Genomic DNA, 19231 nt, shown 5'->3' with positions numbered 1-19231 from the left:
ATTTTGACTTTATTCTAAGAATTCTGACAGAATCAGACTTTTTTTAATCTTAAAAATCTGACTTTACTCTCAGAATTCATTGCCGTTTTATTTTAATTTTCTTTTTGTGGCACTTATACTCTTCCGTACAAACCATTCCGAAAATGACTAAATGATAAAATTGCATAACAAACATTTCACTAGAGAGAGAAAAGGTGTCAGTAATCTTACAAATGACAGAATGCAACGTCGGATATTGAAATGGAGCACGGTCTTGACGGTGTGATAAAAACTCAGCCCCTTCTCTGATGACTGCAGCTTCTGGGGAGCCACCTGTCTGTTAATTAACAGTGTACGCAAATAGCCAGGACACCCCGATGGTATGAGGAGAAAAAAATTGTTTAAAGGTACACACAGGATACTCAAATAGAAAAGTGATTGTGTGAGTACATGAGTGCAGTGGAGCTGCAGAGTCAAAACAAGCCATCACAGAAACCTTTATTGATCTGCTCTGTTGTTGAATTAGATATGCTGCCTAATGTACTCCAGTCATGTGCTGCAAGAACAAGGACATCATTAAATCACAAATGTGAAATATCCAACCCCCCAGAAAAAAAAAAAAAAAATATGTCAGTATATCATGTTTGAAAAATTATGCTGCAAGTGATGCTCAGCGAAAAAGACTGAATGAATAGCCGGGGGACATGTGACCGGGAAGTGTGAGCCAGACCTCTCACTCACTTTTCCACTTTGAGAGTGACAGCAGGGGTAGAGAGCAAATTTAAATTGCATTTGACAGCTGGTCACACAGGCAGGAGGGGAGGTAGCTTCAAGGCAATGCAGACTAAACAGTCACCGAGCGATGATGTAGATATTTAAAAAAAAAAAATAATTAAAAAAATGCATAAAAAGAAAAGGATTGACAAATGGGAAACAGTGAGAGGTTGACTGGCAGATATGTTTCTTTCTACTTAATGTCTAAATGTGTCCTCCTTTAGGAAATCAGCTTGAACTGGCTTTTAATGGGATTGATCAGGTCTACTGAAGTGTCATTTATTAAGGAAATTACTCCTGACAAACTAAAGAGGCTGAATTCTCTTATGCTACAGCTAAAAAAGCTGCTCATTATTCGTGGTTGAAACGTATTCTTTACAGTTTTACTTGAGTGTATGCTATGTTAATGTGCAATTATTTCCAGGAAAAGAAGAAAAAAATAGAGCAGTGCCGCATTGAAGAGCAGCAACAGTTTTCAAATTCTTTGAAGACTTGAATCACAGGAGGCTTCATTAAACTTTATCATATCAGCATATATTCGGTTAAATTTTTTTTAAAAAAGAGTCATGGCTTGGATTCTGTCAGCCGATAAGGTTATCAGACGGCCCTAAAGGGCTACAGCTCCCTCGTTAGCACTATACGGTACTTATTTATGTATACAGGACAAGTTAATTGGGAGTTCAATTATGAGCCAGTGAACCTCCAGCTGCAAATTCAGCCCCCACTCCCTCTGTCTCCTCCTCACCCTGTGCGGTTACTAGTGGGAAGAACAATTATCATCATGATGAACGAGTCTCCTCGGTGTCCTCTGCTCTTTGTCTCAGTCCCGTTCCGTCACTATCCTACACCATCTATTATAATAAAAGCTATGTCCAGCCTCTCTCTCTCTCTCTCTCTCTCTCTCTCTCTCTCTCTCTCTCTCTCTCACAATGTATAGAGCATATACTATGTATGCCGCCATTGTGAAGCATCAACATTAGCTACACCGTTTATGCAATGTTGTGCCACCGGGTCAAGTTTGATGGAAGAATATATCTAAAGCTGAAAGAATGCTTTGCAGCATGAAGGTGGATTTTGAAGAGAGAGACAAGCTGTTCAGGAAAAAAATCAACCACTTACTGTATGTGCTATATTATGTAAAGGTGAGGAAAGTTAACAAGGAAAGGAACAAATTAAAAAAAACATATATAAATATACATACTAATGAAATCTGACAGTGATGGCTTGCCTTTTTTCATACACGCATCTGTGGAATTATATCACTTTGAATGTTCAACAACCAAAAAGTAAATTGATTATTTGTCTTTCTTTTAAACATAAAAGCAAATGTTGTTTTAACTATTAATTCATATCATGTTTTGTGTACAAAACGGGACGTTTGAGGGTGTTATGTTATGGCCATTTTCTGCACAAAACAGGTCATGCCAGAGAAGTCACCTATGCAGCCATTTTGAAAACACCTTATAAGATGTTTGCCATTATATATTGGCCGTTGCAAATGTGAATGTTTACTTCTGTCTTAATCAGTGTGATTTAATAATGCTGAGATTAGATGAAATGACGACACGAAGCACGGCGCATAAAAACGCCACGTTTACGGGCAATTTTTGCGGTATTGAGGTCTCGTCATTGGAGAGAAATACAACAGCTGATAAACCCAGATTAGTCTGGCCCTGTTGGGGGGGAAAACAGCATCTGTTCATGACAGACCCTGTTAAAACATCTCCACGGGCGATAAAAAAAGAGGAGTGTATGTTTGAAGTTGACACCTTTTACTGTGCGAGCAAAGATCTGCCTCTCCCTGCCTCTCTCACTCTGCAGCTAGAAGCTTGCCTGAGGTCATGACTACTTGCTTTAGAGGGAGAGGGGGGGAGGGGGCTACCTCCCTGACATGTGGGGGGTCCACATTACCGGTTAACTGTTGGACTACTCAGATACCCAGGATTCCGGGGAAATTGCAGAGCTCCTCCTACTTAAAAATATACAGTAGATAATGCAGTAAAACAATAAACTTAACCCTTTAACACAGAGCGTATCGCAGACGACACGTTTGCAAAAGCGCACTTTGCATTAACGTAATCACGCAACGGTTTGTATTATTGGAACAATTCCAACGGTTTCTGAGAGCTGAGAAGCTGCACGTCAACCACGTCAAAATGTGGTTATTACGGTAATTTCACATGCACTGTTGCAGAAGCCGGCAAATCAGTGTCTTTGTCACCAGAGAGGAGAGAACGCCTGTGCATAATATCCATTTCTTGGCCTTTTTTTTGGACATTGAGACAAAGACTCTGGAGTTCATGTACAACAACAGTGTTTTGTTTCTAATCTTTTTGTTTTTCTCCCTGTAAAATTGTTAATATACTAATATACTGGTTTTATTTTTTGCTATTTTAACATGTAGTAAATTGTAAATAACTGCCAGATATTGAAAGTTATTCTAGAAAAATGAGCAAAAGCCCTTACTCACAGGACATTTTGAGATGTTAAAGGATTTCAAGTTTAACACAGCCTATAAAAAATGTATTTGAGATGGACATCTGGCACTTGTCAAAATAAGAATGTGACAACATATTCTTTCTTTCTTTGTGAGTGTGTGGACAGCATGCTAACCAGAGCTCCAGCAGAAAGAAAAGTGGTGACAACAGCAAACAAAGAGTTAACTTTCACCACTGCTTTCCAACCGTAGGACAAAGCTCTTGGGAGAGTAAAGGAATTAACTTTTATGCTGAACCCACAATGTTTCTTGGAGACTGGCAAGTACACAGCTGTTGGCTATCTTGTGAGAGCAAACATTTACAAATAGCTCCTTTAAAAGGGATCAATATAAAGTAATTAAATTCACTGACTGGTTCATTTGCAAACTGATACAGGAAAATTACCCAATGGGTCGATAACTCAATATATGCTGATTTTAAGTTTAGTTTTATGCTAAAGTCCAGTTTGTTCCAAGAAATGTTGTTGTATCATTTATCGTCTATTTCTGTTTTCACTGAATTCTAATGAGGCGCCTTGTTACTGTGAATTTGCCATTTTTATAAAGCACTAAGTGCATAGACATGGACATTTATTCTAGATTATAACATGACAAAAAGCTTTAAAGTCAGGTTCATATCCTGCCTCAATAGCAAACCTGAGAGATGGTGCAGCTTGTTAAGTAAATGAATGTTATTAACATCGTGGGCAGACATTTTCTCTAAGAGCTCATAGCTGCCTTGCCCTGCACTGCCATTAGCAGGTCAACGGAAAATTAAGCAAAAAGGTCAGCATCAATTATAAAAACAATGGCCCACAAAGAGGCTTTAATTACAACCCCCAGCAGAAAAAGAGCTGCCCATAACTACTTCAAAGTGGGAACAGAAGCTATGATTATGACCAATATACAAGTCCATGAATGTTACAGGTAGAATGTGCGCTTGCTTGAACATTTAAAAGAATATTTCTTATATAAAATGTGGGATTTTGTCTTTTTTCCAATGCCAGTTTTCTTAAAAGGTATATCTGTTATGCCTACTTTAATACACGTATTGTTTATTGTCATCTATTTCTGAGAAATAAACAGTTTGCTTGCTGTTTTTTTTAAATGTAATCAATGCACAATGGTTTCTTTTTTCCCCTTTAATGATTCTAAATGCTACTCAGAAGCTTTGTAACAGTAACAAAAACAATCCACAAGTGAACATAAAACTAAATCAATTCAGCACTGCCCGCAATAAGCGACTTTCAACCAGAAACACAACAGATGATTTCATATCGCCTATTCTTGTGTTGTGATTAATACACATTCGATTCAAATATTCGGCATCCAATACTCATGGTGTGTGGGTTTTTTGAACAGAGACAGAAACGTAGGATAGAAGGATATAAAGGTCCCTAGTTTTCTATGATACTGTGTGGTAGCCCAACCCACTGTTACTGACCTTCACAGTGTTGAATACAAAGAACAAATTCCCACCGCATGATGTGAAGTTCTTCAGGATTTACTAAGTCATAACATTTAACAGTTAATTTATATAAAAAAGTACCTGGTTGTCAGTATTACACCATTGTATACATATTGTGGGAAGTTTCTTTAGTAGTACGTCAGTGCCATAGCTCATCATTAAAAGGTTCCTTTGAAATGATGCACTTTTCCCATCTGAAGTGAGTCAGCAGCAAAACCAAAACCAAGCTTCCCTTCCATCACAGCGTTAACACGGCTCGACATGGATTTGTTCGTTCAGACGTCTAAAATGTCTCAAAAACCAACTAAAGTGAAGGAGAGAGAGAGACCTTTACATTCCCACCCACGGGTTTGATAAAAGGAATAAATACACTGGCGCACTGGCAGCCATAATGACCCAATTTACCGTGTTTAAACCCAAGAACATCTCTAAAAATACACTGATCACATGAATCTCTCCATGCTGTCTTCCTCATCCTCCTCTCAATTACCCACTGTTGATCAGCCATTGCTCTCTCCTCGATTTCCTTTTGATTCCCATCTCTCCTCCATAACCATTCTCTCACAAACTGTCTCTCTCCATTTCAAAAGGACAAATGTTTCCTGCAGTCACTGTAGTCCTGCATTGGTATTCTACTCTCAATTTAGCCGAGAACCAGGCAGCAGTATCTGCTCGCAGCAAGTGCACAGCAATCTGACACATGGCGCGCAGAAAGAGAGAGAGAAAAGGCTTGAAGAATTAAAGGAACTGTGAACTATGAGAGAGGGATGGGGGGGTAGACGGAGATACAGACAGAGCCATTATTGCCGTCCGAAAAAAGTGACATAGCTCGCTGTGCTACGGGGACTCAAAACAGGCAAGAACTAATCCACAAGAAATGAAGGACTGTATCTATTGTGTATCTCTTTGATTCTCCGGAGTGCAAAAAGACGAAGCAATATAGAGCTGAAGTGTCGAGGATTGGTCTAGACGTTATGTACATTAAAATAACTTTAAAGGCTTTGATCAAAACTGTGGCTGCAGGCTGATTATCTGTATTACTTCATATCTATCCACAAGTGTGTCTGTGAGTGCGACAAAATAACAGTTGGCAAAGGTCTAATTATCTGGATCGTGATATAATGAGATGTTAGTTTGGTTTCGGGATCACTGTGTCGCTGTATCTTGGCGTTTGGAGTTCTGCCTTTTTGCTGGAATTTGGACATTTGTGAATAAGTTCAAAATCGCCCACGCCCCACTCACGATGCATCCAAGAATCGATGTTTTTCCACACCCGCAATACATATGAAAAAGCACCAAAAAGAAAGATAATGAAGAAAGAGCGTGCAGGGTTCTGATGGCTGCGAAAGGAAATGAGAGCATTCAAGAATAAGATGTGGAGATGCAAAGACAAAAAAAGAGGAAGCAGATAAGTGCAAAAAGGAGGAGAGGCAGGAGTACGAAGTGCTGACAGCGGGTAAAGGTGAAAAAGAGATAAGTGGAGTAAGGGAGTGAACTTGGGAGAGACGGAGGGGGAGGATGGAGTAGAGATGGAGAGCCCAGATAGCCTTGAGAACACAAGGTACAAGACAGGCAAAGGAAATGCAGCAAGATGAAGAGAAATGCAGAGATGGATGGATGTGAAGGGCAGGGGAAAAGCACAGATATGGAAATGGGATGTGTCAGTAGAAGAGGGAGCCAAAAGTTTAAAACAAAACAGAGTTTGACATGAACTGACAGCACGGGGGCACAACCCAGAAGCAAATGAAGGCAAGAGCAGAGAGTATTCCAGAGACAATAGACTTGGAAAGAGGACAGAGAAAGAAAGAGAAGAGAGATAGAAGGAAAGACGGCGATAACAGAGGTAAAGAGAGCCAGTGAAATGCAGTGCGATTCTGCATTTGAAACATTCTGTTTAGCTATGCAGCACCTTTGATGTTAAGTATTGTTTTCCACAAAAATCCCAGGCAAATTTAAAGTAGCACCTGAGCAATGTGGGGAACGATAGCACGAGTCGAATAATCCGAAGAAAGCTTCTTTGTCCAACAAACCCTCACCTAAATCATTCAAGCAAAGACGTTTTAAAGAATTATTTTGGTCGAAGAAGACTGAAAAATGCCTGCCTCGAGCAGCTTCTTTGGTAAACAATAGACTACTTCCTCTTTGCCTGCTTGGGGTCTACACCTTAGCTTTTATAACCACGCCAATGAAATAAGAAACTTGTGACCTCTATCTGTGAGAGTCATTCATACACAGCAGATCTTTGCGACTAACATCACTAACACAGAACCACAGCATTTCAGCTTTCAGTAATCAAGCAGAGGAAATGGTTCAAATTAGATTTACATACTCCTCTAGGCAGCAACACTACTATTAAATCACAGACCAGAAATCAAATCAGGGTAAAGCTGGCATTACATGATGGATTCTTACCTTCCTTGCAGTACTTCCCCTTGAAGCGGGTGTGGGAGCAGTCGCAGTGAACTTCTCCAAACTGAATCGAGCAAAACCCTCCATTGAAGCATGGGTTCTGTTTGGTGCAGAGGTACTCCAGGTCGCTCTGAATTCCTTGGCTATTTAACAGAGTAGGAGGCGTCTCCCCCACCTTGAGGTTAGAAATCAGGCCCTGGAAGGGTGGCTCGTACTTCACTGTGCTGGACGTGAGCGCCGAGAGGCGCACATCCGGCGGGATACCGCCCACAAACAGGTCGCTGACCACCGCCATCTCCTTCCTCTTGGACTTGACTTCGGCCACTTTCGTCTCTCCGTCCACCATCAGAAGCGTTTCACGAAAATTGCGGGTTAGCAACACCATGTGCCAGCGGTCGTCGTTCACCCTCGTCTCCATGTGCAACGTGGCCGGCTCAGCGCAGTGGATGGCAAAGCGCAGCTGGAGGCGTCCGCCGGCTATCAGCAGCTCCAAGAAGTCGCAGTTGCCGCCGTCGTCCAGGTAGAGCACCAAGGCTTTACTAATGTTGGTCTTGAGGCTGAAGCTCAGCTCTCCCACTGAACCGGCTTCCCAGCGGCCGTAGCGTGCCCACTGGCCAGGTGCCCCACCGAATTCCAGCATTGTGACTGTACTGAGCAGGCTGAGGAGGGTCAGAGGCCACAGGGGCCAACACAGAAATCTTAACCCCCTTGTCATACTCAATGTTCCCAATTGCCTCCTTCTCTACTTTCTGCTATTTGAGATCTAATGAGCCAGAGAGCCTAGCTTCACTGTAGTTACCAGATTTTAAATGTAAACAACAATTAAAGTACTATATTGAACAACTGGATTTAAAGCTCAGCAGGTAATGTAATCCACAAGAGGTCCCTTCTACAATTTTCCTGATGAATCAGGAGTTGTTTCCCCTTCTCTCTGATGTGCAAATGCGTGTCCTTATCCTGACTCTCTCCTTTGTCTCTCCATCAGTTTGTGCCTCTGGGACTCGGAGAAAAAGGAATAAAGAACAGTAGGAGAATAAAAGGATGATATGATAACTGTAAAACAGTCTTCTCATAAAAAGCCTCTTGGTCTATCCTGAACTGAAAATAGACTCTCTTTGTCTCTAAAATCCAGATCTCAATGCAATTTCCAGGAAATGGGAGCTGCAGCCAAAAGCTCGGGGGCAGAGTCGTCCGATTGTGATCGCTCTTCAAGGGACGTGAAGGCAGAAGAAAATGAGCAGATGTTTTTAGTTGTGGTGTTGCAGAGTGGACGGCATTAGAGCTTGTTGGTGTCCAATAGAGCATACGATGTGCTCATGGTTTTAGCCTTAACCCTTCCATGAAAGGTTCACGCAGGTATGGATGCCGTCATCATGGTGCCAGGTGGCGTTCTGAAAGAAAGCGAAACACACACACACAAAAAAAATGTAAATTACATGCAAACACGTTCAAGAGCATTTTATCCCGACTGTTTAAAATTGAGATTTTTTTTCTTTTATCTTTCATCTGCATTTTAGACGCCATGCACTATATATGAAAATCCCCACGCGCTTTCCAGTTGAAAGCTGACACTTCAAAAAAAAAGTTTGTCTGGAGCCGAGCAATAAATAAGCTTTTTGAGTTTAGCATCATTCCAAACTTCCCAAAGGAGCCCCGGCAATATGAATGTCTCATTTCATCTGCTTGCTCTGTCATATCAATAGATATTTCAAGCAGTGCACTGAAACCTTCAACATAACAGTTTTCATATGCAGTTAGAGAGCTGTCACATTTTCCCCAGTTTTTAGACAACTAATGACAGAATCCATTATATGAATCACACACACACACACACTATGAACATGCACACGTAAACACACACATCATTAAATCAATCGTGAGACACAGAGACGAGAGAGTCAGTAGCGATCTGAATTGCCGGTCCTGACCCTGGGGCTTGACCTAATCCCGAACCATTAATTCTTGCGTGAGATTTAATTTCTAGTCTACAATTAAAAGCAAGGCTTAGCCCCGCTCATGCTCCCTTGTGCTATTCTGCTCAACTTCAAAGTGACAACAGCAATGACACAAGCATACATGGGGCTGAGAGGGAGGGCAGGAGAAGAGAGAGGGAAAAGCTGCATAATCGTGATCTCGGAGGAATGAGGCTTAATGTCAACGGAGAAAGATAAGGGAGAACAGAGGGCACAGACGGGAAAAATATATATATATTTATATATATATATATATATACTGGGGCTGTTTGTCTCAGAGTGATGTCCATATTTTTGACGAGAAATTGCAACACTGTCGTCTAATGATGTGTTTTCAGCCAGTACAGCTGAATACATGACTTGTGATGCATACTAAATGATATTTAAGTTATTTCACAGCTATAATTGCCAGCTCTATGCTGTTTAATCCTATTATAGGACTGTTTCCATTCATCTGCCATTACAACACAATTTAAATGTAACATCCATCATGCAACATGTTTTTTTGTGGGGGGACTTGGCTTGAGTTAGCCGGTTTGTTTTGATGACCAGTGGCCAATTAAGATGTGTTTTCACTTTGGTGCAAAATCACGCGTGTGTTTAATCAGCTTATTCTTTCAACCTCAGCTCTGTCCCTGATGGGAAAATAGATTTGGAATATTCCCACATCGGACTGAATATTTATCAGTTATTATTTATGCCTGGTAAAGGATTCTCCACCACTACACACAGAATTAGTGTTTCCCGATCTATTCATAGTCTGTACGTGTACATGACATTAGCACACATTCAGATGAAAATCAGTCGCCACCTAGTGGAGAGAAGGCAGATGCATTTTACGCAATTAAATCTACTCTTGAGCTTGTATACTGGGACAAGAAAAAGCACAACGCCATAGCCGTGTATAGGAACCTACAGAGTGTTGTGCTAATCGAGAATTATATTCAGATTTTCTGTTAATCCTCAGTACATTGTGTTGCTGGTTATTAGGGGATACTGGCGGGCTTGGCTGAGGCTACTATTAAATCCCAAGGACACAGAGGAAGCATAACAAGCCTCAAGAGATAACTAAAGCTCCAAGGGCTGTGTTTGTAAGTGCGAATGGTTGTGATTGATTCTGGTTGCATCTGCAGCTGTGCGCATTCAGCCAAGCCAATTGTCCTTGTATGACAGTACTGTTCATCTGGAGTGTGACTACTCAAAGCGACTTAGTGTGTGTGTGTATGTGTGTGTCTATATTTATGCTTGCATTTCAGATTATGATTTTAATCACAAATGTAGGCTACAAAAATCTCCTACAGAGCATTTGGCCACAGTATTCTTTCATAAATGGCATGTAGAAATTCAGTTTCAGTACATTTTCAACCTGTTTGCCATTTCCCACCAAACCGCTGGCATAAAATCCATCTGCTTGAATCCCTTCATGAAGAAAAAAGGACAGCTCTCCTGCTCACAGTGCTCGACTAGCTGCAACAGAGCAAAGCACCCAGAGTGAAAAAGAAATCTGCACCCCATCTCATCCACCCTGGCCTGACTTCTAATCCAAGCAACGCTCAGCAGCCCCTCAGGATGACTGAATGGCCATGCGAGCGCCACCGACCCACTTCCTTTCATATCATCCCACAAGGAGCGCTGGCAAAAAAAAAACTTGACAGGAGCTCGACTCTTTAAGAGTTTACGATGCAGTTGAAACTGTCCCATTTCATATTTTTATCCCATTACTTGTGACATTTTAGATAAAGTAAAATAAAAAAGGCCAAAAAGGATTAAAAAAAATCAGGAATGGTAGGAGTTACTTTTCAGCACATTTCAAACATACTGTACAGTGCATGGCCATCACTGTCAAATCTAAAAATGAATATCCAAATTCTCGCTTGTGTTTATTTGGTGAATTTCAGGCTATTTTCTGTAAATGAAGGAGACTCACTGTCTGTGCTCATGCTTGCATTATTCCTTGGCATAAATGTGTGTTTTGGTGTTTAAATCCATCTCTTCCAAAGCTTCGCCTCGTCTCCGAGTCTTCAAATTCCCCACAGACTACACTACACCTGTTGTGTGAAGCCGTGCCAGGCTTTTATCTTCCGTCTTCTGCAAACACTCCTGTCAAAGACAATCATTTTGAAATCTGGCTTGAATACTTTCACTGCCAACCAGTGCTGCGCAGAGTTCAGAGTGTCGTACCACTCTTTCCTCCTCCAAAGGAGGGGGAGACACCTTAATTAGAATTGTAAATACGACACTGAAACACTTCTTCAAGTGCAAGTAAAACCGCTGAAGTGTGTGAAATATACAGTATGATAATCAAGAAAAAAATGATAATAGAGGTGTAACTCACACAAATATTTACAAATGCAAACAGTTTCCCTGTGCTTGAACACACCTATTCATATGCATCATGAGCACAGTTTCTACATGCAAGCAAACACACACACACACACGCATACACACAATATCCTAGCCGAGCAGGAGTCATTAATCCTAGCCTGTGAGAAGCTCAGCAGTGCACCATCCATCAGCATGAGGCTGCTGCTGCTGTCGTTGCTGTGCTCTAATTAACCAGAGAGGCATGCTGAGCCACTTTTAATATTTCTGGTCAAGACGGAGAACAAGAATTGAAAAAAAAAAAAGAGAAGGCCAGTGTCAAGACATCTTAAATATCAAGGACCAAGGTGTACGACAGAGAAGAGGGGGGGAGAGAAGATTGAAATAGCAATCAAGCTGTAAATAAATATAACCTTTGTTCATTTTTAACCCACAACACTACTCTGACATCACTGGAGCTCTATGATGGAGAGACAGGGTTATGCCTTCGACCTTGAGTATATATATATATATATATATATATATATATAAAAAAAACAAGGTTGGGAGGAAAAAAAGACTGAGCTTATCAGTATTGTGGAAGCTGAGCTCCAGGACATAGTCCTCCAGTCATGTGGCCACATGAGCCAACATGGAGGTGAGAGTGCCTCTATTCTCCATCAGACTAGCGGCTTTGATCAGCCTCGTAGGCTGTAAGCTGCCTGTAAGAGTGACTTGCTCTGGCTGTTAGTGTTTACCGCACTTAGCCCCGATGAGGAGTTGCTAATGAAACAGATCAAGGGGCTTTAGCCTTGCTGTTCGCTCCGTGAAATCCAGATTAATAACGACTTTTGTGGGACGTCTTGTTGCTCTTGTTACCACGACACCTTGACGGGATGAATCAAGAGGAGCAAATTACTTTTCTTTACAAGCATGTGAATAAAAGGCAGGTGAGGTGACAAAGAATAATAATGGGTATTTAGGGGGACAAACCACCTAACTGCACATTTTATTTTATGTATTATTGTATTTTTGCAATACGAGGTCACCCAAAGCTCTCCGATATCATTCAGTCAATAAGCAGTGGCTGACAGGATTGAAGGCTTTGGGTCTGTGTGGGGGAGATTGTTTTCAACGACTCTGACGAGGTGCAAATCAACTGTGGACATAAGACACAGTGGACTTGCCTCTGCGGATGACATGCAGACAGCCAACGATGAAATGAATGGAAACATGAAGCCATATAGACACACGCTTGCTGCCCTCACACGATGAGGCGACAGCGGAGGGCTGGAAGAAATGGGCCTCTCGGTTAGCGTGAGCAAATTACTCATAAAGACGTTATTACATCCTCGATCAGGCCAAGAAAATGGCCGACAGAGGAGAGAGGGGAGAGGAGAGAGGGGGACTGAGCATGCGGGTTAGAAAAATGAATAAATAAATGGAAAGATGACATCATTGACACTGCTCCCAGACACACAGTCACAGTGACATGCCGCAACATATACACTCACACACCTCATCCCCCACTCTGCCATGAAAACCGGCGTGCCATCAGATACCTTCATCATGCTGCAGTGTGATGTAGCAGCAACGCTGTGAAACAGGGAACGAAAGACTGACGGGGAGTTTTTTTTTTGCACTCAGACTGCAACAACATTACCATATGGTTCCCCTGCTCAACCAAGCTTCAAATACCTCTTTCACTAGTCCTTCCATCCTCCTTTTCCCCTCCCACTTTGACACTAACCTCCTCATAATGCCTCTCAGTTCTCATCACACTCCTACCTCCACGCTCTCTCCCTCTAACCTTTATCTCGCTCTCTCTTTCACTGTATCCAGCTGTCGATCACCAGCCCCACTCAAACCTACTTCTTTCAGAAGAGGAAAAAATCTCAGACTATTGGTGTGGCCAGTGCTGAAATAGTCATTCTAAATATTTTCTTGCATGTATATTACACGGGTGATATGCAACCTGAAAACGTATATATCCATTTATATTTACAATGTCTTCTCTGTTTTTTGGTGTAACGTTACAGCGCAACTACAGTGCTGGCACTTGAACTACAGAGCTTTGAGTCATTTCAGCATGTTTTGTGTGGACTGAAACAAACTTTGTGAAATCCTGACTGTTACTATTTTGCTTTGCATGCAGCCAATGTTAGCATATGCTCAGGGCAAGTGAGAATGTGGCCATGTGTGTTTGAGCCCCCGTGCCCAGCAGCATGCGTGTGGCTGCCTCGGTGCCTCGGGATGTTTTAGTGTAGGAAGCACTGGGGCTCACTGGCCAAGCCTCAAGACTGTCCAATTCCAATTAACCAGCCCACAAGCCTGCAGCACTGCTGGCCTTATCTGGGCAACAAAAAAGAAGAAAGACGGGGGGGAGAGAGTGACCGACTGAGTCAAGATGTAGGGAAGACAGAGAAAGTTATAGAGAGTGAGCACAAGAAGAGAAGAGGGGGAATTAGTTGCCCACGTCCTCATCTTGCCGGACAGTGCTTCTGCAGAGTCCTGCTTTCTCACAATCTTCCAACTTTTCCTTTAAACAAACATTCAACATTGTTGTCAGCACAAAGACTTCAGTGTGGAAACTGAGCAACTGGTCGTGAGCAGATCATGAAGATATTGTGTGTTTTGTTTCGTTTTTAGCCACTGTTAAACAGAAGGATAAATAATGAAAATTTACTTTACCAAAATAAGAGCGGTTTCCTTTTTATATATATTTGATTTATTGTGTACCCAGTAGCTTTCAGGATGACCTACAAAAGATTACAAAACAACCCAGTGGAATAACAAAGACTTAAATATACAGCTTGGTGCATCCCTACTATGCTTAACAAAATTTGAATTATAAGTACCAATTATCAATTTTAATACCTATGCATACAAGAGACATTGTGCTCGAATCTCAATTATGGCTGTGTTTGCAACCGTTTGATTGCCTCTAAAAAAAAAAAAAGTGCACCAACAAATAACAGGGCCCATTAGCAGCTGTATGTGGTTAGCAGCTATCCCATCTTTCCTGCATGTTAATGGCACCTGAGTGGCCAGTAAGAAGTAAGAAGCATCTCAGCAGAAGTCAACAAGACGATAACAGGACACATTGGGGAGGAAGAGGATGTTTGGAGGAACACAGAAGTCGCTGTTATTTTATAAGCCCGTTAAAAATAAGAATAGGCACTGGTGAGGTGAGGGGAATATAAACATCCAAATATACACGGGTTATATTAATGAATATGATCAAATTCAGTATCACCCGTTTTCAAATTTGGAAGCAGCTCTTAATAAATCACTCTGCAAAACTCCTCTCTAAAATGTAGGTGCAGAAGCCATCACCAAGTGAAATAACAGAGCGGCAAACAGTGTAATATTATATCGTCCACTGCCAGCTGGGGTGAGGTGAGGTGGGGTGGGGTGGGGTGATTGGGGGGATGCTTCGCCTTTTCCTTTTCATCACGAATGAATTATGGCGGAATGACAGGTAAAATAAGAGGGACAGCCGATAGAAAGAAAAAGGAAGTGAGATAGAACAGGAGAGAGGGAGGGACACTGAGGCACACGTAGCAATTCAGAGCAAATTGGCTGGGGTAAATGACAGCCGATTACCATCTTAAATATACTGTCAAAAAGCTATTTTCTGGCTCATACCACTGGCCTGATATTTGCCCCTTATTAGAGCCAACCTCCAAACGAGTATCCATTTACCTATATAAGCCACCGCTCTTCTGTCAGAGGACATTATTATTTAGAAGGAATAGGAAGCTGAATCCTGGCCATAAATGTAACCCCAATTAAGACCAAGAAATCAAATAATTGCCTCCAAAACTAATCACAATCATGGAAGTGTATCTTGGAAAATGTGAAATACCCACATGGAATGCTGATACTTTTAGAGTTGAAATTTTAAATTCAGCCAAGGAGGTGTCAAGGAGAGTGTGATAACGTTTAATTATTTATTTTGGTTAATATTCTACGGACTACCCCTGTACTTTTAGCGACAATTTTACTCAAAGGAAACCTGCAAGTAGTTTATGTACTATTATTGACTTAATAGTACATCAGAGGGCAGAAGACACAAGAGCTAACCATTTGCAAGGGCTGTCAATTGACATTTCAATATCCCATCCAAGTCTGATGAAAGGTCTTACAGACAAATACAGAAAAACACACAGTGAAGACCTGGGGACTGAAATAAGCGGCGCACACAGATATGGATATACGTTCCAGCTTAGCGGTTCCCATTGGCGTTAGGACACCGATAAGATTACAAAGATTCAAGGCCCACTGGCGTATGCTGCAGGTGAGCAATGTGTTTAATTTCACAGACCATGTAGACTCGCTGAGCTCATTATTAGCCTCTCAATTCACTCAGTGCACTTCCTATGGTGGCATATTGATCTGAGCAATATGGTTGAAAGCAGTGTCTTACAAAAGACCTCTCGTGGCTCCTCTTGCATGTAGTCCCCACAGGATCAAGGATCTCTACATCCGTCTTTCCTCTTTTGAGGGCAAAGAACAGCGTAGCTAAGAATACCTGATGAAAAATGGAACTAATGCCGCTCTGAAAAACATTGATTCAGGTCTCCTTTAGTTCAGCTCTAAATCTCACAGAGCAGAGAACATGCGCAGGCATGCTGTGCTGCTTTGAAACTCGGGGAACAAAATAAGTGGCAAGAATTTGGTTGGAAAAGACGCGAGGTGACACACAGTGTGTGTGTGTGTGTAAAGGGATGTGCACACACACAGGCACACGTGGAACTGTAGGACAGAGCATGCACCACATTTGCAATCATCTGGGCAGAAGTAGGTTAGGCAGAGGAAGAGGAGAGGAGACAAAGGCTACATTTGTGGGAGAGGGGGGTTAAAAATACAGATCTGATTATGTAAGCACTGCTAATGCCCTTTAAAAAAAACAACAACAACATACAGAATACTGTGAGCATACAACCTGAACTTCCAAAACAAACCTGCATCCTCCTCAGCTGCCTCAGGGGGGGATAAATTATGGCCCCCTGAATAAAATGATATTACACTGGCTGCCTCTGAGGGCAACTAAAGCTATTGAGTGATACAGGATTTACTACCAAATCTAAAAGACAGTGGTTTAGCTGATCAATTCCCAAAAAAATCATCGACTATATGACCTTGTAAAATATCTGCATACAAGCGTAGTTGCGAGGATGTCGTTGCAGGTGTGTTTGTTCAGAAATGTAAGGTGCTGATGACCACATTAACGTGAAAGGAAGTCAATATGCTCACCTATTGATTTGGCATCATAACAGAGGCCAGAGTCGTGTGCAGTGAATTGGCAATGGACCTGTTGTAAACGCTGCATGCTTTGCCTTTGTGTGTTTACATGGACTGCATTATTTTATGCCCTCACAATACCTACTCCTCGTTTATGGAGGCATCGATTATTCACTGATGCAGAGAGGAAACCTGTGACCTCTGAGTGCATAGCAGACAAATACGAATGAATGCAAGCACATGTATGCACATTCACCGCATATGCAGCCAAGGCGAACTCAAGATAGTCTCTGAATAAGTGCTGTTAAAAAGGGTTAACTTTGATGTACTACATAAAACCCGTTTTGTTCTTTTCTGCATCGCAGAGGAATAAAGTCTTATCACGTGCCGAGCAGAGCTGATGGACAGGACAGCGGGGGAGAATGTTGTGTTCAAGGGAACACCGAAATTGCTTATTTGGCAATAAGATCAGATTCACTTTGAACGTGAAGGAGTCTGATAAGAGTGACGAGGAAATCTGTGGACCGTCTGATGAAGAAGACGCTGCATCTGGAGCCCTTTGAACACTTCTTATCTGGACAAAGTCTCTGCCACTCCACTTATTATGAAGGGAGGGACAGGAGGCTCCATTTAAGAGGTTTAAAAAGACTGAAATGGTTACCGTCAAAGCATGTGTGTATGTCTATATATGTCTTTAAATGTTTGTATTGACAAATTGTCCCATCAATCCATAACTGTGTTCACTGCAAAACAGTTAAACATGTACTAGTGTAATTGAATTCAGTGTATTTATCTAATCGCAGAATTTTTTGGACTTATTAAGGCTGAAGATACTTCATGTGACTCGTTTCAAGATATTTTGTAATTTTCTTACCGCAGTGGCTAATAGTGGTTATATTTTCAAGGCATTGTTTGGCAGTATTGACATGCTGGTCGTTTGTAAAAGTAAAACAAAACTTAAGGGACAGGAAATGACATCAGCCACAGAGGCTACTGGGAGCTAACAGCAGTTAGCATTTGGAAAAGTGATCATTTGCAGGCTCAAGCAGGCACATTGCCGTCATATATAACATGTTTCCACTGGACAGATAAATCGAACCCACAACCTTCTGGTTGAGAGACGCATACATTTACTGACTTCTTAATGTGTTACTCTAGGTTTAAGTCACAGTCCAAGATAACAATGACAGTTTTTGCTGTTGACATCATATCAGTGTATCAGAGGTGCAAAACAGGCGCTGTATTTACTTTCAGATGTATTTCTGAGATTAGTTTTTTTTATCTCCTCTCTAACCTCCTCTTATCTTGCCCTCTCTTCCCCCCTCTTTTGGAAACATTACCTTCCAACGTCCGCTTAAACAGCCCCGACTGTTGTTGTTCTAAGGTTATTTTTCTTGCTAAGTCAACCAGCGAGTCAAAAAATGTCACGTTTGCATTTATTTTTCCTCTATAATCCTTACATACAGTGTCACTGTCAAAAAAGAGTTTAGTGAGGTATTTGGTGAATACGTGACATGTTTGGCCCGGAGCTCATTCCATTGGATTTTTGTCAAGTTGCTGAATGTCAGGAAAACATAAAAAAGGATTAAAAACAAACAAAATAAAATGAACAGCAGCTGCTACACTTTTATTCTGCCATGGCTACACTTTTCAGTTTCGCACCCATTAGTATGGACTCTGCATGTCAAAGGTTGAAGGAACTTCGGTTTTAACCAACACCTAGTGTTCGAGTACATCATATCAAGACTCATGAAAGGCCTAAGGAATGCATCTTATCCCTCAAGGTCAGCTGAGGACAGAGTGGAGCGAGGTACATTAATTATACGAGCATGCAGGGAGAAAATCTCACTTAGGACAAGTCGCTCTGCTGCTAATTAGGTGTTTTCTTCACAACCCGCTATAGCAGTGACCAAGCAAGATTTTACAATTAGGCCAAGCAGATAATCCTGTCTGTATTGTGACTACTAACGACTTTCTGAGGGTGAGAGCAAAATGCCCTTGGTGTGATTCATGCAAATCTGGAAGAGATGCTATTCTCTAAGAAGGGAAAGACGGCGACGAGGACAAAACTAGTCACGTGCAGATGTACACACGATTAATCAGCAGCTTGGTTTCTAGGCACTCTTCGGGGCGACTTCTGCTGCAGCACAGCCCCTTCCCTCTTTCAAAATGAAAGCATCCCATCATATATCATTTATCACATGCCACCTGCGATTTCATGCATTTCTTTTTTCCTTCATCTCCCTAAATAAGCCCACACCCCGCTGTATTCTGCCATGTTCCTTTCAGCCCTCCTACTGTGTTTACCTTATTTAGCACCTACGAAAAAACCACTGTAAAGACCCCACAACGGCAGCAGAAGAAAGGTGACGAGCCAACTAGGGTATCAGTGAACAGAAACAAGCTCTTCCTTTCATCCTTGCCATTACGAGGAGAGAGTAGTGAAGGGTGAGAGAGAAAGGTAGGTGGGAGCAGCTGAAGAGGAAGCAAGTGAGATGAAAGTGCTCCGTAATAGGGCTACTAAGCGTGGTAAGTGGGCCCCGAAAAAGGCCCCCCCCGCTACATAGATGGGGATTTGGTTTTCGCAGATGCCAGACAGCAGGG

General features: G+C 41.8%; 1 protein-coding gene across 1 annotated transcript in view; it reads right to left on the bottom strand.

Annotated features, from left to right (window-relative positions):
* The window catches only part of nrxn2b (neurexin 2b), a gene marked incomplete at its 3' end in the record, with an annotated part of 516377 nt that extends 508598 nt beyond the window's left edge, over nucleotides 1–7779 (bottom strand). The window contains exon 1 of the mRNA XM_083910752.1: nucleotides 7110–7779. Within this exon, the coding sequence (XP_083766878.1) occupies nucleotides 7110–7746 (637 nt within the window). The 5' untranslated portion in view covers nucleotides 7747–7779. The remainder of the gene's footprint in view (nucleotides 1–7109) is intronic.
* Between the last annotated feature and the right edge of the window lie 11452 nt (nucleotides 7780–19231).

Source organism: Microchirus variegatus, assembly GCF_963457635.1.
Source record: "Microchirus variegatus genome assembly, chromosome: 2".
NCBI lineage: Eukaryota > Metazoa > Chordata > Actinopteri > Pleuronectiformes > Soleidae > Microchirus > Microchirus variegatus.
The sequence above is the reverse complement of the archived record's forward strand: the minus strand, read 5'-3'. Positions and strand labels throughout refer to the sequence as shown.